Source organism: Mastigoproctus giganteus, chromosome 1, assembly GCF_048544385.1.
Source record: "Mastigoproctus giganteus isolate SK-2022 chromosome 1, ASM4854438v1, whole genome shotgun sequence".
NCBI lineage: Eukaryota > Metazoa > Arthropoda > Arachnida > Uropygi > Thelyphonidae > Mastigoproctus > Mastigoproctus giganteus.
The window spans coordinates 34,814,344-34,839,351 of NC_143575.1; the positions used below are offsets into that span (position 1 = coordinate 34,814,344).

Sequence of the window (25,008 nt, forward strand, 5' to 3'; positions counted from 1 at the left end):
GAATGATTGAATCACTGGTTATTGAAGTTGAAGGGCAGCCAGAGTGAAGACCATCTCCAAAACGCAAGTGGCCCTCTTTGCAAACCACTGAAAAGTCTTTGGATGACACATAGTATCTTCTCCAAAATCTGTATTTAACATTTTGTGGTTTTCGGTTGCACTTTCCCTTAGTTTGAAACAAAATTTGATCCAAATTCACTGCCGAGTAAAATCACTCATTTTAAAATGTGATGAAACACATAAAAACACCTTCTGTCCAATGCACACTAATTCAGACTGAATGCAAATAAATAGGTGATTCATGCATTATTGGGTCTAGATGAGCCATTGGGCATGTTACGACAAAACGCAACTCACTACAATGCTGCAGTTCCAGAATATAAAGTCTGTCCCTGCACTTTTTAATCACACCTGGTACTAGCATTAAAGCTTAATTGCCTTTTTTTTTTTTACCACTTGCATAATTTATCTTAGTCTTGTTGTATCAAGAATAAGATAAATTATGCAGCTAGTTCAGAGATTAAAATACCCTGGATATCATTGTTAGCAAACATGCCCACCTTAATATTATCAGAAAATTTTACACAAAAGTTATACCATCATCAATATCATTAATCAAAATTATAAAAAATAAGTCCCTAGCACAGTACCCTAAGTGACCTCACTAATAACACTAGTCCACTAGTGTTATGAGGATGTCCATTTATAACCACTCTTTGTCTTCTACCAGTTAACTGTCCCTTTAACCACTGCAGCAGCTTAGCCCCAATGCCACACCTCTCTAACTTATATATAAGATATTCATGTGGGACTGTATAAAAAGCTTTCTAAAATCTGTGTAAATCATATTGGTATCTAATTGACCTTAAAATTTTCACATCAGCTCTTTGAGTTGGCAACTATTCAACAGAGAATTTCTCTTCAACTGAATTTTGGCCCCTCTCTGTCTCATCATCATAATATAGCTCATAACATAGTTTCAGCTATTAGTCTCATCCCTTTTCCAGTTTAAAAAAACCATTAAACATGCAAAATTTAAAAGTGTACATGTGCATACTTTCTGCTTGTTATATGTGTAAATAGTATTTTGAAATATGCATATATTAGATGCTATTTTCACTTCATTTTCAAATGAAGTGAAATTTAAAATTTATTTCAAATTTGTTGTGCCATGAAGTGCACAACATTTGAATATTATACATGTCACTAATTCTATCCCAAGTGATTATCACTTTTCATATTTATTATTAAAAAATAATAATGAATATTTCAAAAGACATAATTTACAAGCCATTAGAAACAGTTAAAACAGTTAATAATAGATCAAATGGGAGAGTTTTATAAATAACTTGAACTAGAAACAAATACATAATTCTAAGCTTTGTAGCATCAGTAGCAGTCAATTTCTTTCCCCAAACTAGCATTACATTAGTTAAAAGTAGAACAGGAATAGTGAGACTGCAGTTTAGTCACCCTGCTGGGTGAAATCACACTAAAACTGTAAAATGAAAATTCAAGAACCATATCAAATAAAAATTTGTCTATATTTAGGAAAGTACAGAAAATCACAAATTTTATCTTCAGTCAATTATTAATGCAGTCTTATTATTTTTGAGTTACACCTCATGAGCATAGCCTTACAACTGTAGGGTTAAAATGCAACCATAGGATTGTTTGCCAGTACAGCATGCTTTCATACCTAAGGTTGTCTAGGATTATTCTGTTTGGATTGTCTGTTATACATCAACTTTTAGTCATTTGTTAGTCATCACTTATAACTGCAAAAAGAAAGATATGGTTGCAGACTTTGCTCTCTTTAGAAATGTTGAATGATAGACTTGTTTATAACAGTGGTCCTGTTGTCTAGACTTGGTAGACAAGAGCATTTCTCATAGCAGTGTTATTTCCAGAAGTTTCACCAGAAAAGAGATCTAAATTCAGCTTTTATTTTTCTCACCTAGCTAAATATCCTTTTGTACTCAGCATTGCTGTGAGGAATTCCAAAATGCCAAGCATGATTTAGGATAATAATTTGTTATATTTCAAGTTTCCTTGTGCATTTGTCAGTTCCTCAACCAAGGTTTATTGCACATCAGTTCTTTCTTCTTTTGTAATAATGTCTGATATGATCTCATACTGAAACTGATCAAATTGGTACTGCAAAATACATATTGCTTTTTCTATTTCTTTTTTTTATTATATATATTTTTAATGGCATCAAGAAGCATTGGAAACCTATCCACAAAACATTTCAAAAATTGAAAATGATGCACTGTCAGTTGATAAAATTTGATACTTTGCATTTGTAAAAACATCAATTTCATTGTGAACTTGAGCACTTTGTAGACACGTGCAGCAATAAAGTAGTTCCTCACTGAATAATAGCACAGAATCTTCTCACCTTGTTTTATACTCCATTATTGTGGCAGTAGAAATGCATATGGCTAGATAAGAATCATCCTTCTTATTTAACCTGCTATGGTAATCAACTTCCAAAATGGAAATAGAAAATTTAAAAACTTGGTAAAACAAATTTTCTTCAGCATATCCAGAAGTAATGATTTCAATACATGGATGTGAGGTATGTTGGTATAATATTTAAAAGAAACAAGCAAACTGCTTTATTCAAGCCAGAAGAGGAACATGGACAGAATTTGTGCGTGCATGAGAATAATTTGCTTAGAGTTATCAGTTTGCTTGGACTGTTTGGATTGCTTTCATCAGATGTTTGCGATTCAGAAAGTTCTTTTTCTTGAGGAATTAATTAATTTATTTTCTTTCAAAACTTCCTTTGGATAATGAACTGGATTTGGATATGAATCAGTGCTGCTTAGTAGTGATTGCTTGTTGTAACTGTCAATTTGATAACTGAAAAGTGCTCATGTGGCTTTTTTTCATCACTTCTAACCTCTTCTTTAAGTAGGCTTATCAAAGACTTTAAATAGACTTGTCAAAGATTGTCTGTGGTTAAATCTGTAACTAGGCTAGCTTTCCTTTTACCACTTCTTTCTTAGTGTTGCTATTTTGTTACAAAAAAGAAATTTTGTATAGAAAATTTTTTTTGTAAAAAAAGAAATATATTTTCTTACAAAAAAAAGAAAAAAAAAAAAAATTTGAGAAAAATTATATTCAGTGGTGAAATGGAGAAAATATGCATTCTTCATTGTAAACCCAGTGTTGACAGCTATGATATTGGAGCACTGGATATCCATGACATGACAGGATTTACATGTGACCAGTTTATTTTATGTTGCATTGCCTTGAGGGTGTCCAACGGTCAGCAGGTGCAATGTCCAACGGTCAGCAGGAACAAGTACAGAGAAGGGCAACAAGATTAGTGAATGGAACAAAGGGGTGCTCTTACGAAGAAAGGCTTAAGTTTTGTGAATTACAGTGTCTGGAGACTAGGCACCAGCGAGGTGATCTGATAGAGGTGTACAAAGCCTTGAATGGTTTGAGCATGCTCGATGCTGATGGGATTCTTCCTCTTGCTCAGAATAATCACCTGAGAGGGCATAAATTCAAATTGAGGAAAGACAGATGTAGGATAGATGTGCGGAAATTTGCCTTTAGCCAGCGGGTGGTTGGTAGGTGGAACAGACTTCCATCCCTTGTCGTGGAAGTTGATAGCCTAAATAAGTTTAAGGCTCAGCTGGACAGGTATTTCGAACGAACAGAGGGGTGAAGTGGAAGTGGTTATTTTTTATTTATTTATTTTACTTTATTTATTTTTTTTTTTTGGCTGATGCTGCATAAGCTTGCTTTCTTGCATCAAATGCCTCTACTAATGCTAATGCTAGCATACTCTTCAAATGTGGATTCCTCATAACCTACCATGATTACTCGTTTACATGTGCTGTACATGACAACAGAAAGGGAACCAGCCCTTATAATAGAAATGTAAAAGCATTATCATCAGAAGCAGTCTATTCCAGTTGGACCATAAGTAGCCACAGTGCAGAAACAATGCAATTGATAATCCATATGCATACTGAATACACATTTTTGGATCTGGTTAATACTCTGAAGTTATTCCCCAAAGCAATAAATTTAATAAAATTACATTTATCTCTGATAACAGAATTACTGAAGTTATAGTGTACTAGAACTTGATGATGGCATGTAAACTCCTGCCATACATATTTTATTTTGTTTTGTGCGCATTTTCAATTTGCTAACTATATAAATTTTTTTCATGGAATTTTTTAAATGTCTGGGGGGAAGAAACTGAAATGACCGTGTTGCATATTTTGTTTATTCAGGGTGAAGATAATATACCACTTCGCATTATGTTGCTGTTAATGGATGAAGTTTTTGATCTGAAGAGTAAGGACCAGTGGTTTAGAAGGCGTATTGTTATACTTCTAAGGCAAATAATTAATGCAACATTTGGTGATACAATAAATAGGTTTGTAAGTTTGCTTCAGATATTATTTTAACTAGTTTTAGCTGGTAATTATTGGTATGGACTAGTTTATAGCACATTACTATTTGTAATGTGCTATAAACTAGTCCATAACACAATCCATAACTAGATCTAACACAATATTAGGTTACCAGTGTTTTATTTTTAGATAGGTAAATTTATTTTTTGTGAATTACCTAAATCACTATGTTATTTTTTAAAAAAATAATACACTTAGAATCTTGCTATTCAAACTTGACTTGTGCAAAGTTCTCATTAATATGAAGCACATATCATTCCCTTGCTAAAGGTTAGATTTTTCTATGTAAGCAGTATTACAAAATCCACTTAATCCAGATAGTCTGTTTTTATCCTATGTGAAATAAATTACTTTATTTTGTATGGTTAATACAAAGCTTGGTACAATCCTGTGAAATGTACCCCCACCTACATGTACATGACTATAAACTTTTTTTTTTTGTATTCTGACTTAAAATACAAAAGTGGGTGGCTCAAAAAATTTAAGGATGGAATAACTTAGTTTCATGAAATGTTGCAGTGAATCTGGATCAGTTCACAAAAAAAAAGCTACAGACTGTTTGTGTTCTGTGCAGTCCATTTTTGAAAAATATAAAGTAAAGGATATTTTTAATCTTGATGAGATGACTATATTTAATAAATTGCCTCCAAACAAAACATGAGCTGTTTTGTTTGGAGGAAAATTAAGCAGAGAGAATGACTGCTCTCTCTCTCTCTCTCTCTCCTTCATTTTGCACCATTTTTTTGTTTTGTACTGCCAACTGTATTGCAGCAGATGGCAGTACAGAACTACTTCCCTTTTATGACTAGGAAATTATCCCCTCTAATAGGTTTAGTCCTTCCTTGAAGTTATTCAAACTACCCCTACCACATCAGATGGAAGTTTGTTCCAACAATCAACTACCTGCTGGCTGAAGGCAGATTTCTACACATCTTTCCTGCAACTATACTTCTAAATTTGAAATTATGCCCCCCTTGTAAACATACTGCCTTCTAAAGATGCCAAAATGAATTGAACATAGTATATATAATAATTATATAGAGAACACGATGACTTGCAGTAAATGTTGATAATAAAACAACTGTTGCATTTGATAATGTCTGTGTTGTAGATAAGAATGCATAAACAAAAACTGTGCATTTGAATTTGGATTCTTTCTTTAAATTCAATTATTTTATTTCAGAGTTCGTTTGTCTTCATGTTTTCTTTAAAGCATAATTAGTATTAGTATTAGTAATGGCCGCATGGTGCAAGAAAGCCTATGGCTTATGCTGCACCAGCCAAAAAAAAAAAAAAAAAAAAAAAAATCCGAACAAAACAATGATAAAAACAAAAAAAATAAAATAAAATAATAATAATTAATAAAAAAAATTTTAAAAAAGGAAATTAAACCTATCATCCTATGCCCTTCCCTTACCGGAAAGTACTATCCAGATGACCTTTGAATTTCCCCAAACTGTCGGCCTCTACTACCCATGAAGGCAACTTATTCCAGTAATTTATAACTCGCTGGCTAAAATAAAACTTCCTGCAGTCCAATCTAAACATTTCCCCCCCCGTAACTTGAATTTATGTCCCCTAGTTCTAGCATCATTTATAATCTTGAAAATTTTGTCCTCATTCATTTTACTGATGCCTCTCAGAGCCTTAAACACCTCAATCAAATCTCCTCTAAGGTGTCTAGTTTCCAAACTCTGCAACCCACATATTCGAAGTCTTTCTTCATAAGGACGCCCTTTTGCTGATCTCACCAGGCGAGTTATCCTTCTTTGCGCCCTTTCAAGAAGCTCGATGTCTTTCTTTAGGTGCGGTCTCCATACTTGAACACAGTATTCCAAGTGTGGTCTAACATAAGCCTTATATAATGGGATTATCACGTCCCTATCTCTACTTGCAAAAGTTCGATAGATCATTGATAGGAGACCATGGGCCTTCCTTGCAACTTGTTTACAATGCTCAGAGAATTTCATGTCTGACCGTATCGTAACACCCAAGTCCCTTTCCTCCAGTACTGGGTTTAGTTGAACTCCACCAAGTGAATAAGTTTTTTTTGGGATTACTGTTTCCCAGGTGTTAATACCTTACACGTTGTTGGATTAAAGCACAGCTGCCATTTTTCTGACCATTCCTGAAGTCTATCTAGGTCTCTCTGAAGAAGCTCAGCGTGACAGTGATCATTAACTACTCTACCAATTTTAACATCATCTGCAAATTTAGACATCACGCCCTCTATCCCTTCATCACTGTTGTTTATGAAAATTAAAAACAACAGTGGTCCTAATACTGATCCTTGGGGAACCCCACTTCTTACATCAACCCAATCTGAGGAATAGCCATTTATCACAACCCTCTGCCTCCTGCCCTGAAGCCATCCTTCTATCCATCTAAGGATTTTCCCAGTGATTCCAACCTGTTCCAGCTTATAAAGCAACCGCTCATGTGGGACTGAGTCAAAAGCTTTGCTGAAATCTAAATAAACAATGTCGAAATTATTCCCTAAATCCAGCTCGTGAGTGACCCTTTCGAAATAGCGAACCAGATTTGTTAAACATGATTTTCCCTTTACAAAACCATGCTGAGTATCCTTGAGAATTTCAATTTGATCCAAATGATCCTGAATTCCACCCTTGATCATTGCCTCCATGATTTTCCCTACTACTGAAGTCAGACTGACAGGTCGATATTTTCCAACTTCACTTTTAGAGCCACCCTTATGTATGGAAGATACATTTGCACTTTTCCAATCCAAGGGAATCTCCCCAGAGTCTAGTGATGCTCACATAATTAGCCTCAATGGTTCAGTGCACTCGCTTGCCGCCTCTCTTAAGATTATAGGGTATATTCCATCAACTCCAGGAGCCTTACTGGTCTGTAGGCGCGAAAGTTTTTTCATTAAATAATCTTGCAAAATTTCAATATCATTAATTACATATTTTTTAACTTCGCTCCCACAATTTCCCATTGCCACAAAAGGCTTTTCATTTGTAAATATCGATGCAAAATAACTGTTGAGTTCATCTGCAACGGCAGCTGGTGTATTTATTACTATCCCCTTTCCCTTACGTAAAGGTCCGATCTGGTTTGTCCTGCTCTTCTTGGCATTTATATATGTGAAGAATTCTTTATCCCCCCTCTTTGCTCTGTTTGCTAGAGATTTCTCATAAACTGCCTTTGCTTGTCAAACCTTTTCTGTGGCTCTATTACACATCATTATGATTATATAATATTATGATTATGCTTTTGTTGGTTTGTGATACAAATTATGTATTTTCATTTCAATTATGTTGGTTTTTTTTTTTTTTTTAATAATTTATTTGTTTGTCTTTTTTTTCTTTTTTTTTTTAATTAAAAAAAAAAATCATGAGAAAAAGAATCACATCTGGGCTGAAATCTTTGAATTTGAAGTTAAAATTAAACTAGGTAATTATCATTCAGTTTTATGATTTCTAAATTTAAATTTTGCCTGATCAGTTGTCTTTCTCATTGTGAAAGTTGTTCCCTGTCCTTGGTGTACTTCTGAAACAAACATAAACCAAGTTTGATACTAGTAAGGCCAATTGATGCAAGCAAGGAAGCAGACTGTTTTCTGTATCAGCCAAAAATTAAATAAATAATAATATTAAATAAAATAAAACAGAATACAATGTTCAGCTGAACTCCAGATTATGGGTATACCTTGTCACTGCATTGTGGATGTGGACAAATTCGGGATGGATTCAAGCAAAAGAAGTGCGAGTTTTTTTAGTAGACTTTCATTTTTTGGCTAGTGAAAAAAAGGTTAAGATAAGTTTGCACCAGTAATTCGGGACAGATTCAAGCAAAAGAAGCCACTTCCTCTGGAGGTGTAACCATAAAGTGGAGTATAACCCAGTGTTCATACTATTCCCATTTCCAAAAGAAAACCATCCAATTCTGCTTTGAATTTAGCCAGACTCACCACCTCTGCCACTTTGGGGAGCAACTCATTTCCTAAGATTTTATGCTGATGCCCCTAGTTCTTGTCTCAAGGATTCAAGCAAAAGAAGTGTGAGTTTTTTTAGTAGACTTTCATTTTTTGGCTAGTGAAAAAAGGTTAAGATAAGTTTGCACCAGTAATTCGGGACAGATTCAAGCAAAAGAAGCCACTTCCTCTGGAGGTGTAACCATAAAGTGGAGTATAACCCAGTGTTCATACTATTCCCATTTCCAAAAGAAAACCATCCAATTCTGCTTTGAATTTAGCCAGACTCACCACCTCTGCCACTTTGGGGAGCAACTCATTTCCTAAGATTTTATGCTGATGCCCCTAGTTCTTGTCTCACCTATGAGGTAGAACAGACCTTACTCATTCATCTTACTCAAACCCTTCTGTGCTTTATACACCTCAACAAGATCTTTGCTTAGATGTCTAGTTGTCAAACTTTACAGTCTGCTTCTAAGCTGTTCTTTATATGTGCATTAATTTGCACTCATTACTAATTTGATCATCCAACTGCTCTTTAGTACCGCCTTTGTATATTGGGGAGACATTAGCACTTCTCCAGTCCAAGGGCATCTTCCTGGAATCTAACAATGCTCTCATTAATGTTCCCAACTGTTTGATATAATCACATGAATACTCTTTAATTATAACTGAATATATACAAGTCTCCAAGGGAGGATGAAAACTGCTACGGCTGTTTTGGATATGCATGTCCACATCCTGGGAAATTAAGAAAACTCAAGACGAAATTTTTCCGTGTTTGGTCAAAAATAAGAAGTGATTGGTGCAATGTCAGAGAAATAACGAAACTTAATTTTTAAGTTAGAACAGCAAGTGCAGTTAAAAACCTCTGAGGACACACAAATACATGCCCTTTGTTACAGTTACTAAGGGCAAACACAGGAACACATATACTTGCTTGAAACATCAATACTAAGAATGAGTATAGTGAATAAATTTAAAGTAGTGTAAAAAAATGTGAAGTATTGGTTAAATCTAGTATTAAAGAATAAAGAATTTAAAAATGTTGTAAACAAGGGTGCCACTCAGACATACAGGATGCAACATATGGTGAATAAAATGTGTATGCAAAGGAGAGACAGGACAGGAGGAGAAAGGAGTTATACTCTTGGTAAAGAAGAACATAGTATGTATGACAGTGCACCCAGTTGAAGTGATTCGCCACTGCAATCGCTTCAGTCCTTCCAATCCCCGCATTCCTTACAATAGTTTGTCTATTTCCTTCTTGAATTTATATAAGCTAACTTCCGCAACAACAGATGGAAGTTTGTTCCAGCAATCAACCACCCACTTGCTAAAGGCAAACTTCCATACATCTGTTCTGCAACTGCCCTTCCTCAATTTGAATTTGTGCCCCCCTTCATTTGTGTAGTAGTCTGTTGTTTGTTTGTTTGTTTGTTTGTTATTTGGTTTTTAGGAGCATTAGCAACTAAGGCCATATTGCTCCGGGGATATGCAGTGGTCATTTCCTGACCTTTCCGTATTTGGTGGTCACGGGCTCGAACCCCGGTCTAATCAAGAAGCGTGTGCTACGCACTGCTGCTCCTGCCCACCTGGCTACGGAGGCGCCAGGTAGTAGTCTGAGCAAGAGGAAGAATCCCATCAGCATTCAGCTAGCTCAACCCATTCAAAGTGTTAAACACCTCAATGAGATCACCTTACTGGTGTGTAGTCTCCAGACATTGCAATTTGTAGAACTCAAACCTTTCTTGGTAAGGGCACCCCTTTATTACACTTGCCAATCTCATTGTCCTTGTCTGTACTTGTTCCAGCAGCTCTACGTCCTTCCTAAATTGAGACCTTCAAACCTGTACACAATATTGAAGATGTGGCCTGACCATTGCCTTATAGAATGAGATAATCCCCTCCTTATCCCTGCAAGAAAAATACCTGTATATCATTGACAAAACCCCATGAGCTGTTCTGGCAGCCTTTTTGCACTGCTCAGAGAAATTCATATCTGGCTCCATGATTACCCTGAAGTCTTTTTCATTTTCCATTACCCTGAGTGTAGTACTACACAATTGGTTACTCTGGGATTAAATTAAATTAAATTAAATTTTCTGTTTATACTCTGGGACGACCAAATGGTCAGAGGAGTTTACAAGATAGACAGAATACAAGAAACAGCACCATATTCAGCAATCACAGGCTTGAACCCTGGTCACTCAAGGCACGTGTACTTATGCACCCGTGCGTTGACCACTCAGCTACGGCGACCATTACTGCTATTATATGGAGTACTTTGCATTTGTCGATGTTAAATTTCAATTGCCATTTCTCAGCCCATCTGTTCAACTTTTCTAGATTCTGTTGCAGTAGCATGCCATCATTACTACCATTAACTACCCTGCCAACTTGGACATTAAGCCTTACATCAATATAATTGAGAAATATAGAAAAAAGTAATGGGCCCAACACTGAACCCTGGGAGACTCCACTAATAACATTAATAAAAGAGCAGTATCCATTGATTACCACTCTCTATCTTCTCCCACTCAACCATCCTTTTTTCTTTTGCAGCAACTTGCTCTTAATGCCAACTGCTTCAATTTGTTCAACATCCTTTATATGTGACGGTATCGAAGGCTTTCCTGAAATCCAAGTATATGATATCAAAATTATTTTTCGTATCCACTTCCTTTGTGCCCATATTGTAGTATCCAGTGAAATTAGTCAGACAAGATTTCCCTTGGCGCCTCCATAGCCAGGTGGGAGGAGCAGCAGTGCGTAGCACACGCTTCTTGATTAAACTGGGGTTCGAGCCCGTCACCACCAAATACGGAGGATGCGGAAAGGTCAGGGAATGACCACCGCATATCCCGGAGCAATATGGCCTTCATTGCTAATGCTCCTAAAAACCAAATAACAAACAATAACAAACAAACAAGATTTCCCCTTAAGAAACCAATGCTGTGTCTGAAGTATAAGTGCAGTTTGTCTAGATGATCCTGCATTTCTTCTTTAACCAATCACTCCATTATTTGAACCAGAACAAAAGTTAAGCTAATGAGTCTTTAATTACTCCTGTCACCCTTTGATTCTCCTTTGTGAATTGGAGATACATTTGTACATCTCTGGTCTGTGAGGAATACCCCTAAATCCCAGGATGCACTCATAATTATGGCTAAGGGTTTCCGTATTTGATTCACTGCCTCCCTTAATATAATTGGATAGATCCCACATACCCCATGTGCCTTTCTTATGTTTAATTTCAACAATTTCTCTTCCATTTTCCTCTCAGTTATTACAAAATCATTTAGCTCTCTGTTAGAGTTTGATAAACTTCTGGTATCCACTTCCCTAAACAATTCTTCATTTGTGATGTGAATGTAGATTAAAATTTGATTTGTAGATTTGTCAATATAGATGCAAAATGCTCATTCAGATTGTCAGCAACCTGAACAGGATCATCAATAGTCAAACCAATATCAAGTGGACCAATGATCCATCCCTTTCCTTCTAGCATTTTTATAAGTAAAGAACTCTTTGCCATTTTTGTTTGCATCCTTTGCCAAAGATTTCTCATAATCTGCCTTTGCCTGCCTAACCTCCTTTGTAACTTGAATACAGACTATTTTATATCTACTATAGGCTTCTATGTCACCTGATAATTTATATGCATCCCATGCATTTTTCTTCTCTGCCACATGTCTAATTAGTTCATCTGACATCTGTTTAGGTCTCTACTTTGAAGAGTATTTCTTTATTGCTTTTGAAAAGTCTAGTAACCTTTATCATTAATTCCTTGAATGCTTCCCATTTAGAATTTTGTGATGGTAACATCATCAGTTGGTCCCACTGTATTGAATTTAAAAAGTCTCAGACCACTGTAGTCACCCTTTTGAAAGAAAAACCCTTCCCTTTACCCGTGATGGTAGTTACATCTTTAAGTAAATCCCACATCAATACACTGATCACTGCTACCTAGTGGTTCTTTTATTTGCAAATTTTTAATGCATGAATACTCACTGCTGGTAATCAGATCAAGAGTATTACTCTCTTGTTGTCTCTCTAACGTACTGCTGTAGAAAACAGTCATCCAATAAATCTATAAAAGTCTTGTTAGTGTGTGAGTGACCAACCCACAAGTTCCAGTCAATATCTGGAAAGTTAAAATCCCCCATTATAAGACATTTTGATTTACTGGCCTACTCTATTTCTCTATACAGTTGTTCGTTGTACTCATCAGTGTAATTAGGCCTATAACACAGTCCTACTCACATTTTTGCTTTCCCAGTGCCTGTGTCACACCAAACTGACTCAACACTGCACTAGCCACTCATGTCAACTGGCGCCTCCGTAGCCAGGTGGGCAGGAGCAGCAGTGCGTAGTACACACTTTTTGATTAGAATGGGGTTCGAGCCCATGACCACTAGATACGGAGAATGCAGAAAGGTCAGCGAATGACCACCGCATATCCCCAGAGCAATATGGCCTTAGTTGCTAGGCTCCTAAAAACCAAATAACAACCATGTCAACTGCCTTAGATTTATGTGCTTTTTAACTAATAGCATAACCTCTTTCCTTCTCCTATCCTCTCTATCTTTTTTTACACATTGTTCTCCCCATATTCAAATTCCGTATCCCTTATATTTAAGTGACACCACATCTCTGATATGCCAGCAACATCTGCATTTGATAACTTGACTGTCACTTCAAATTCATCACATTTATTTACTATGCTCATTACATTGGTATACATGCAAGTATATGTGCACCTGTTCTTGCTCTTAGTTATCTTGACACAACCCATGCATGTCTTTACTTGTTCTGTGATTATCTCGGCAGTTCTTGAAATCTCCACCACCTTACTTTCCAGGCTGCTCCTTGTTCCCATAGAAGCAGTTCAAGAATCACTTTCACCTCCGCCTGCAGCTATTGTTAATCTGTTGCACACCCAGGGTCCTGAGCTGGATATCATCATTCTTCTCTTTCTTGGTGATTTCCTTCTACTACCGTCACCCTTTCTCTCTCTCTCTCTCTCTCTCTGGGTTACTCAAATTTTTTTTGGCTGGTGCAGCATAAGCCCCTCAGGCTTACTTGCACCGTATGGCTAATAATAATAATATTAGTCTGTGTATCCCCCCCAAGCTAGAAATTTTCCGATCCACCTAACACTATTGCAATTGCATCAGCAAATATTCTTACACACTTTTCTATTTAAGTGTATCTCATCCCTGCAGAAGCAGTCTCTCCTTTTAACAAGCACAGCCCATGCTGATAAAAATTCTACCACATGAGCCTTGCATAATCTCTCCAGGGCTGATTTGATTGACAAGACTCTTATCATATACTCCTTGCTATCATGCCTAGGAAGAATTGCAGACAATTTCAAATTTAACTGTAACTTGCAACTTTTTTTCAACATTGCCCTCTACTTGCTTAAGTAAGTCTGCAGATTTCCTAATCTTAATGCCATTAGTGCCAACACGTACAACAATATCACCTTTTGTGCCCTTAAAAGATATGTGCTCTAGAACGTCAATTAACTTTTGCCCTTGGCAGACATACACTGGTTCTATTCCACCTATTCATTTTACACAATGTATTTCCCGTTTCCCTGACAGTAGTCACTGACAACGACTAGCTCCTATGGGTTAGTCACTCACATGGTAGCAGAACCTTTTTGAGAGTATTACATGACTGTTTTCTGCACCAGAATATTAGAGAGTAAATAAGAGAAATCAATACTCTTGACCTGATTATCAATAATGACTCTTCGTGCATTAGGAATCTTCAGATGAAGGAACCATCGGTGGGAGTGATAACAGTGTATTGATATGTGATCTACCTAAAAGATATAACTACTGTCAATGGTAAAGGTTAGGACAGTGGTTTTCAACCTTTTTTTAATAACAGCACCCCTAAGTAATTTATTTTGTGACACCCCTACTCAATTATATATATATATTCAGGTTTGCAGACGATACAAAGGTTGGCAGGGTTGTTAAGGACACTACTGACACTATGCTGCTGCAACAGGATCTGGACAGGTTGAGCAGATGGGCTGAGAGGTGGCAAATGAAGTTTAACATTGACAAATGTAAAGTACTACATATGGGAAACCGTAACCCCAGAGCAATGTATCAACTTTGTGGTACTACACTGACAGTGGTAGAGAATGAAAAGGTCCTGGGGATAATTGTGCAGACAGATATGAGGTTTTCTGAGCAGTGCAGATGGTCTGCAAGAGTAGCTCATTTGTCTTGTCAATGTTATACAGGAATTTTTCTAGCAGGGATAAGGAGGTGATTATCCCCTTGTATAAGGCAATGGTCAGGCCACACCTTGAGTACTGTATACAGGTCTGGAGGCCTCATTTCAAGAAGGATGTAGAGCTGTTGGAACGAGTACAGAGAAGGCCAACAAGATTAGTGAATGGAACAAAGGGTTGCTCTTATGAAGATGGGCTTAAGTTTTGAAAATTACAGTGTCTGGAGAGGCACCTGCAAGGTGATCTGATTGAAGTGTATAAAGCCTTGAATGGTTTGAGCCTGCTCAATACTGATGGGATTCTTCCTGTTGCTCAGAATAATCGCCTGAGAGGACATAAATTCAAACTGGGGAAAGACAGCTGTAGGATAGATGTGCGGATGTTTGTCTTTAGCCAGTGGATGGTTGATTAGTATTAGTAATGGCTGCATGGTACAAGAAAGCCTATGGCTTATGCTGCACTAGCCAAAAAAAAAAAAAAAAAAACACCCCAAATAAAACAATGATAAAAAAAAAAAAAAAAGGAAATTAAACTTATCATCCTATGCATTTCCCTCACCCAAAGGTACTATCCAGATGACCTTTGAATTTCCCCAAGCTGTCAGCCTCTACCACCCATGTAGGCAACTTATTCCAGTAATTTATAACTCGCTGATTTTTATGATTGCTGGAACAAACTTCCATCTGTCGTAGAAGTTGATAGCTTAAACAGATTCAAGGCAGAACTAGACAAACATTTGGAGCGAGTGGATTGGTGATATGAGAAGGATTTTTTTTTTTTTTTGCTGATTTCAGAAAAGTTTTTGATATTGTTCCATATGAAAGACCTGCTGTATAAATTGGAGCAGTGATCATTAATAACAAGTTACTGCTATGGATATAGCAGTAACAAGACAGAGTATCAATAGACACTGCTCTTCTTGGACTAATGTTATTATTAATAGCATCTCTCAGGGTTACACTTGGTCCCATACTGTTTTCAGTATTTATTAAAATTATTTATGAGGTAATGTATTGATTGTTTTCTAAGTTTGCAGATAATGCATAGGTTGGCAGGGTGGTTAGTGAATGGAAATCAGGCATACTACTGTAACAAGATCCAAAAAAATTAGGCAGATCGGCTGAGAAGTGGCAGTTGAGATTTAACATTGATAAATGCAAGGTAATACATATGGGCATCAGTAATCCCAGAATAACATACTGAATTAGTTGATAAGTGTTCTCCACATTTAAGGTGTTGGAGAACAAAAGAGAACTAGGGGTGATTGCACAGTCTGATTTGAGGTTCTCTGAACAGTGCAGACATGCTCCTGAGGCAGTTCATGGGATTTTGTCAGCAGGGATAAGAAGGTGATTATTCTCTTGTATAGAGTGAGGGGGAACAAAGGGGTACTCTTACCAAGAAAGACTTCAGTTCTGAAAATTCTCTTGTCTAGAAACGAGGCACCTTCGGGTAGATCTGATTGAGGTTTAATGCTTAGAATGATTGAATAAACTAAATGTTGGTGGCATCCTTATATTTAAATTTATGCCTCCTTACACATATAAGGAAACATAAATTTAAAGTGAAGGAAGATATAGGATAGATGCATGGAAATTTACTTTCAGCCAGAGGATAAATTGATTGTTGGAATGAATTTCCATTTGGTGGTGTGGAAGTGGGTAGTTTGAATATATTTAAGAATTGTACAAATTATTAGAGGGAGTGAATGGGTGCGTGTGTGTGTGTGTGTGTGTGTGTGTGTGTGTGTGTGTGTGTGTGTGTGTGTGTGTGTGTGTGTGTGTGTGTGTGTGTGTGTGTGTTGGTTTTTTTTTTTTTTTTTTTTGTTGCTTCCTTTCATCATTTGCCACTACTAATACTAAATTGAAAATGTCAACTCTTATAAGGTTTTCATTTCGCCCTTAGATAAGAAACTCACTTCAATGGCAATTTCAGTGGAACCTGGTTTGCACCTTTATGTATTTTGCTCAACATTAATTACCTCTCTGGATACCTCCCCATATTTCTTATAAAAAATGTTAAACATATTTAGAAGCACTTCTTTCAAATAATGCATTAGAAAAGGTGTGACGCCTAAGGAGTGTGAAAAACGCAATCATAGTTTTGCTGCATAAGAAAGGAGATAAATCAGAAATCGGAAATTATAGACCAATTAGCTTGTTATCCCATATCTACAAGTTGTTCACAAGGATCATTACTAACAGATTAGAAAGAATACTTGATGACAATCAACCGAAAGAGCAAGCTGGCTTTAGGACAGGATTCTCAACTATGGATCGCCTTCATGTATTGTCACAGCTAATGGAGAAAGAAAATGAATAAAAAATTCCATTATGCCTGGCATTTGACTCTGTACAGCATAAGGCAATGTTTCGGGCACTGGAAAGACAAGGCATAGATACCCCATATATTATGATTTTGAAGAATATATATGAGAATGCTACCTCCATTATTAGAGTAAATTTAAAATTGAGAAAGGAGTTCGACAAGGAGACAGTATCTCCAAAGTTTACTGTTGCCCTTGAGGAAGCTTTCAGAAGATTAGACTGGTCGCAGAAAGGAATCAATGTGAATGGAGAATGCATTTATGATTTGCGGATGACATTTTGGTCATAAGCCACGATACCAAAGAATTAGAGGAAAATCTTAATCAGTTATGCAGAATTAGTAAGGATTTTGGACTAAAGATGAGTATGGCTAAAACAAAAGTAATAATGCACAAGTATGCCACAGAAAGGTATATAATGATTGAAGGAGCAGAAATTGAAAAGATGGAGTCATATACTTATCTGGGACAAGTCATTAGCTGTAATGATGATAAATGGCTGGAAGTCAAGAGAAGAATAAATTTTGGATGGACAGCATTCAGGAAATATAGTCACATACTAAAGAGCAATATCCCAATTTGTCTGAAACGTAAAATAATGAACCAATGTATACTCCCCACCATGACTTATGGAAGTGAAACTTGGGCACTCACCAAAAGAATGGAAGAGAAGCTGAGAACTACACAGCAAAGAATGGAACAAATTATATTGGGAATCAGACTGTTAGATAAGAAGAGAAACACATGGATTAGGCAGCAAACTCAAGTGAAGGACATTCTTATCAAAACTAAAGAACTAAAATGGTCTTGGGCAGGACACATAGCTCGAAGACATGATGACAGATGGACTAAGAAAATAACAGAATGGTACCCAAGAGGAGCTAGAAGAAAACCTGGAAGACAATGGAGATGGACAGATGAAATTCATGAATTTGTGGGTAGTAAATGGATGACCATTGCACAAAACGGAAGGAACTGGAAAGTTGCTGGAGAGGCCTTCATCCTGCAGTGGATTGAAAATGGCTGATGATGATGATTTCAAATAACGGGCCATGGGCTATTCTAATTAGTTTGATGGATTTCAGTAACTTTTATATTATTTGATATATAATATGATTAATATTGTTAATTGTTCACTCTCCAAACATATGATGCTGTCTAGGGGTAGATGTAATTTTCTCTTTAAATAAATAAATAATAACTATATAGTTATAAATACTACTTCCTGACTGTTTGAAAAAAAAAAAAAAAAAACTAGGCTTTCTCTTTCACTCTCAGTGTTACTTTTCTCCTTAAATACTACTTCCTGACTGTTTGAAAAAAAAAAAAAAAAAAAAAAACAACTAGGCTTTCTCTTTCACTCTCAGTGTTACTTTTTTCCTTAACAGCTGCTAACTGTATAAATCATAAAACTGCCTTCCTGTGGAATCCTTCTACTTTGATTCTTTGAAACAGTCTTCCTTAAGCATTTCCTGAAAACTGCAATGTATAGAAATTTAGATCTATGTTAGCAAGTATCTTCTGTCTTTTCAAGCCTTACTTAGATACTACCATATTCTAGGTTCCAGTAACCTAGTTTGGTAAAATGTTTGGTAACTAATGTTTGGTAAAAAAAAAATGTTAGGAATCTTGGGTAATAAGACATTTTTTATATTTATCTGCAGTAATAGCATTTTTTATTTATTTTATTTATTTTTTTCATTTTTTAATGTGTATTCTGTATGCATCATTAGTTGTTTATTAATCATGTAATTTATTTATGTATATTTCAGAAAAATTTTGGATACAGTAGAATGGATGACATCTCCAGAACAAGTAGCAGAATGTATAAAAGCATTTAGGTAAGTTAATTAAAATATTTTTATATATAGTGTGTTTCAATTTAATGCAGACATACAATTGTCAATCCTATACCCCTGATCAGATATTTGGTTTAAATATCATATAGTATCATAAACCTTAGATATACAAGATTTTTAAAGTATGATAGAGTATACTTCCACTTAACATGCTTTACAAATTACTGTGCTGCCAAAAACTGCAAAATCCTTGGGTGGAATTTGCAAAGGGGATCACTCCTTGGGACTTGGGAGTGGCATTGCATTCACGGTCAGTTTTAATGGCTATCTGTACTACTAACTTTTCTTGGTCTGCCTTTTCCATGGATTATTAATGAAAACAACATAGTCATCTTAACTCTGATACCACAAAAATTATTGAGAAAGCATATAACCAGTAGTTAAGATCTTTGCTTGAATTGCTCCATGTTCTCAATTTTGGACATAAATTACCAGAATTCAGGAACATAGATTATTTTTACCTTTGAGATCGTAATATTATAATGTATTGGTAGACTGCCAGACAGACATTTCATTGTCTCCATTCAGCCATCGTCCACTGAAATGGAAGAGTAGTTCCATATCTCGTAAGCCTTAAAGATTTGCTTACCTCGAGCCATAATTATTAGGGCATCCTTGGGTTCAGGGAAGTCCCCAGCCCCCCCAAGGATGCTTATAATTGGAGATGCAAATGTCTCCCCTATTCACAAAAGGAGAGCAAAGGGAAATGTGAATAATTACAGACCTGCAAGCTTGAATTCTGTTCAAGGGAGACAGAAATAAAACTTGTAGGAACTGGATCAAAAAATAATTTTGACATCATATACTTATATTTAAGAAAAGCTTTTGATACTGTTCTGCATGAAAGACTGCTGTACAAATTGGAGCAGTGTGGCATTTGGGGCATATTACTGCTATGGACAAAGGAATGACTGAGGGACAGAAGACAAGTGGTAGTTATAAATGGGCTCTTCTTGGACTAATGTTATTAGTGGAGTCCCTCAGAGTTTAGTACTGGCCCCTTACTGTTCATTATTTATTAATAATATTGATGAAAGCATGTCAAGAATGCTGTGTAACTTTGCCGATGATACAAAGGTTGGTAGAGTGGTTAATGATAGAAATCAAGGCATATTACTGCAACAGGATCTAAAAAAATTGCACAGATAGGCTGAGACGTGGAAGTATAACATTGATAAATGCAAAGTACTAATTAGCAACATATTCCCAGAATAACATACCAATTGGGTAGTACCACACCCAATTTAGTGGAGATTGAAGGAGACATAGAAGTAATTGTACAATCTGATATGAAGTTCTCAGAGGAGGGCAGAGGTTGCTAAGTTCATCTAGTGCAGAGGTTGCTAAGACAAAGGTTGTTAAGTTCATCTAGTGCAGATGTTGATAAGTTCATTGGGTTCTGTCAGTGATATATATAGGAATTTTGCCAGGAGGTACAATAAGATGTTTATTCTATTGTATAGAGCTTTTTGAATACTTTATACAGATCTGGTAGCCAAATTTTAAGAAAGTTGTGGAAAAGTTGGAATGAAAAGGGTACAGAAAAGTGCAACAAGATTAGCCAGGACACTTTTACCAAGAAAGACTTTAATTCTGCAAATTTTAGCATCTAGACAATAGGCACCTGCAAGGAGATCTGAATGAGGTGTTTAAGTCTTTGAATGGATTGAATAAGCTAAATGTTGATGGCATCCTTACTCTTACTCAGACAGCACACACAAAAATAGCATAAATTTAAATTGAGGAAGGATAGTTGCAGGATAATGTTCAGAAATTTTTTTTCAACCAGAGGATAGCTGATTGTTCGAACAAACTCTATCTGGTGTTGTGAATGTTGGCAGTTTGGATAAATTTAAAGGAGGATTAGATAAATTATTAAAAAGGATGGACAGATAATATAGGTGGGCGTTTTTTTTTTTTTTTTTAACTCTTGCTTACTTATTTTTTTCAGCCTACATAACTATATTATGTGGGCTGAAAAAATCAAAAAAAAAAAAACCCCACATACAGTAGCAAGTGAGAAGTTGACTGTATGCTGTAGTTTCATATCAACTTTTCCATAACTGGAATTTATTTATTTTTTTCTTTTGAAGAAATTATTAATGGATAATTGTGCCTGTTGTATGAACACAGATGTGAATATAATAAATATTTTATCATTCCATACTGGAGACAGAGGTGTTGTACCAAGTGATCTTTCAACAGAATGGGAATGCCCACATATATTCACTAGAGAGTTATTCATTATTAAGGCATGCATTATTAAGAGAACATATTGCATTATTAAGGGAGTAGCAAAGGAAGTAAGCAAACCCTTAGCCATGATTATGAGAGCATCCTTGGATTCAGGGAAGGTCCCCATAGACAGAGATGTGCAAATGTATCCTCAGTTCACAAAGGGGGATCAAAGGGTGAAACGAGTAATTACAGACCTGTTAGTTTAACTTCTGTTCTGGGGAAATTAATGGAGTCACTGGTTAAAGAAGCAATGCAGAATCATTTATACAAGACTGCAGTTACAGTCCAGACACAGCATGGGTTTGTTAAGGGAGATTTTGTCTGACCAATTTAACTAGATACTATGATGCAGTGACAAAGAAACTGGATTCAAAAAATAATTTTGATATCATATTGTTGGATTTCAGGAAATCTTTTGATATCGTATTGTTGGATTTCAGGAAATCTTTTGATACTGTTGCATGTAAAAGACTGTTGTACAAATTAGAGTAGTGTGGCATTAAGGGCAAGTTGCTACTATGGATAAAAGGATGGTTGAGTGGGAGAAAACAGGGTGATAATCAATGGACACTGCTCTTCATGGACTAATGTTAATAGTGGAGTCCCTCAGGGTTTGGTGTTGGGACTATTGTTGTTTTCTGTATTTATCAGTAATATTGGTGAAGGTATATCGGTCTTAATGTCCAAGTTTGCAGATGATACAAAGATTGGCAGGGTTGTTAAAGACAGTAGTGATGGTACACTGCTGAAACAGGATCTAGAAAAGTTTGGCAGATGGGAACAAGTTTAGGCCTGACGTAGCCCAGTGGTCAGGAGCGAGAGTGCATAGCACACGTTCCTTGAGTAGACCGGGGTTCAAGCCCGTGACTACTAAATACGATAAATATTTGTATTGACGATTTATTGTAAACTCTACTGACTTGGTTGTCGTGCCCGAGTATAAACTGAAGTTTAACTGAAGATGTGGAAACTGAAGTTTAACATGCCAGCACCAACTGTGTGGTACTACATTCAGGGTTGTGGAGAATGAAAAATACCTGGGGGTAATTGTGCAGTCAGATACAAAGTTTTCTGAGCAGTGCAGACAGGCTGCCAGAGCAGCTCATGGGGTCTTGCCATTGATATACAGGATCTTTGTTAGGGATAAGGAAGTGATTATTCCTTTGTACAACAAGGCAATGGTCAGGCCACATCTTGAGTACTGCATACAGTTCTGGCCTCCAGACCTGTATGCAGTAAGAAGTCATGTACTTTTACAGAATAGCATTGAAGGAAGGCTAGAGAAGACAAAAAACGTTGACCTTTTTGCTCGCCTGTCAGTGAACAAGGAATCCATTGTGCACATGATTTGCAATAGTCAAGATGTTCATGGGCGATGGAATGAACACTGACTGTCGAAATATCCAACTCCTTTGCCATTTTTGCGACTGTCAGTCTTCGATTATTGCAAATCATTTCATCAACCTGCATCACATCTGCAGTGGTCAGCGTTGATCGCCTTCCTTTTCAGTCAGCATTTGTCAATTCTGTGCGACCACTTTCAAACTGCTGGCACCACTTCACTATGGCTGGATGCAACACTGCATTTTCCCCATGCACCACCATTATTTCATGATGAATCTCGGAACAATTCAGACATTTCACCCACAAAAATCGTACTGTTCTGCATACCTTGAACTTGGAGTAACATTCTAGCTGATGTGCCATTATGAATGCTTGCTCCTACACAACCGTTACAGCTATGTCAACAAAACTCACCTACCAGGGGCGCATGATATGAACTCCATTCCGTGCAGGCACCACATTTGTTGTGCAATTATACCAAGAGATGGCGGCAGGTGTAACTTATTTTTTGAGTGCCCCTTGTAGTTATCATACTGAAAATTGTAATCTGAGTATAAGACTATTATAAAATTGCTTTTTTTGATAGTGACAAAAGGGCACATGAAAATGTGCCAAAATAGATGTGGCTGTTATTCTTTCAGCAGCTGATTATTATAACGTGTTTCTACTAGTCTTATGATTTCCACTTGAGTACTGGTTTTACAGTAATTCATATTAAGTTTGATTTTGAAAATGAAATGAAGTGAAATTGAAAGGAACAGATCTGAAAAATAACTGGTTTCTAACTGCTGTCAGTACATGTGTCATTCGGATTTGTTCAGTGTTGTAGACTGCATAAGTAGAAGGTTGATGTCTGTTGAAAAGAAATTGTGTTATACTAGCTAATATGAACTGGAAAAAAAGTCACTTATGATTTGGGTGTAGTGTACATTGCTATAGTTGACTTGTAAATTAGCTCTTATTTCTGCTAGCCTTTATGCTTAATAAATTTTCACTGTATCTTTTTATTTTATTGTTTTTTTTTCTTTTCCCTTGCTGAAAAAAAGATAACCTAATTCTAAATTTTTTTGATTGAACATGTGAATAACTAGCAGCCAATTGTCTTTTGGCTCTACTTTTTTTTATTTTTTATATGTTTTGTTAGACAATCTTTTTGGCCAAATGGGTCTCTTGCATTGCCACAACCAGAGAGGGATCATCACAGTAAAATGAGAACACGTGGAGCTGCTAAAATGGTGATGCTATGCAGTGTACCAGGTAAGTGCAAAAGGATGTACTGATAGTGGGGTTAGCTCTTGCAATAATTGTTACAAAAGCAGTAGTAAATTATGTTAATTATGTTTCTTACATTTTGATTATGACAGATATAAATTTAAATATAAACTAGTTGTAATACTCATCAGAAATCAATGGTTTCTGTATTTAAGAACTTCTATACTATTTGTCATGCAATACATGATTTTAATGAGAAACAATACATACATTCATTTACAAACAATAAACAGAACCAAAAAAAAAAAACACAAAAACAAAAACACCAAAATATCTCTTCCTGCCAGATACATTCTTGAAAAATTTAATTCTGTTTATCCATTCCTCAGACCATTATTTCTTTATATTAGTTTTTTTTTTCATTTAGTCCCATGTTGATAATAACTCCAAAAAACTTGAGTTCATTTAGGAAATCTAAAACCAGTTACACTATATGGAACAGTCAAAAACTACAGCCAGGCCTCGCATAACACGAGTTCGATTAACGCGTTTTTCAGTTTGAAAAACGCGTTAATCACTTTTGCATTTTTTTGCACTATTTGAAAAAATTATACCACTTTTCACTTTACACAATCCAAATTTCCAGTTTGCGCGATCTTTGTTTTTATGCGATAGTCGAAAAAGATTTGAATTGCACATCAAGCTTACCACACTTCGGACGGGCAATAAACAAACGCTTGCCTGCTGCCTGCCTTAGTGTATTCCATCAACCAGCGGAAGAAGATGTGTTACTTGTTTGTCTCCCGCTAATAAAGTCAATACAGGCTTTCATTTAAAAATTAAAATTTTTAAATGAGCCAGATGAAAATGTTACCGTGAAGGAGATAACAGTAAAAGAACTAGATAATCTTTCGTATTGCAGAGAACCTCAAACAAAAGGTTTGAGGTTCTCTGCGATATTTATTTTGCCAGGACCCAGAGAAGATTGTTGTTGGCTATCAGAAATTGATTGATGAAAAGCGAAAGTCAACACTGTTCAAATATTTCTGCAACAGTCATTTCTTCATTGTGTATTTTATGTCAGAGGTTCCCAAACTTTCTCGGTTCATTGTGCCCTTAGTGTCTCAGTAATTTTTTTCATGGCGCACCTAGACCAAAAGAAATACCTAACAGTTCCGTTTAGTTAGGTCCAAACAACTTAATAAGAACTATTGAAACATGAGCTAATAGTTCGCGCGATGTCCGACAGATGTCGAGTATCGCTGTTTCCTTCAAAAATGTAAAACATTCTGCGGCACACAGTTTGCAAACCGCTGTTTTATGCAATAAACATTTAATTCCATAATTATTTTCATTATATATTTTACATTGTATACAGTTAAAAA

The 25,008-nt window shown here is 36.1% G+C and overlaps 1 protein-coding gene across 4 annotated transcripts in view; it reads left to right on the forward strand.

Annotated features, from left to right (window-relative positions):
• LOC150090697 (sorting nexin-13-like) overlaps positions 1 to 25,008 on the forward strand; it is a 372,237-nt gene that overhangs the window by 329,845 nt on the left and 17,384 nt on the right. For all 4 annotated transcript variants that reach the window (XM_090372320.1, XM_090372326.1, XM_090372330.1 and 1 more), the window contains 3 exons: positions 4,263 to 4,408; positions 18,743 to 18,811; positions 23,556 to 23,668. In XM_090372320.1, the coding sequence (XP_090228446.1) occupies positions 4,263 to 4,408; positions 18,743 to 18,811; positions 23,556 to 23,668 (328 nt within the window). The remainder of the gene's footprint in view (positions 1 to 4,262; positions 4,409 to 18,742; positions 18,812 to 23,555; positions 23,669 to 25,008) is intronic.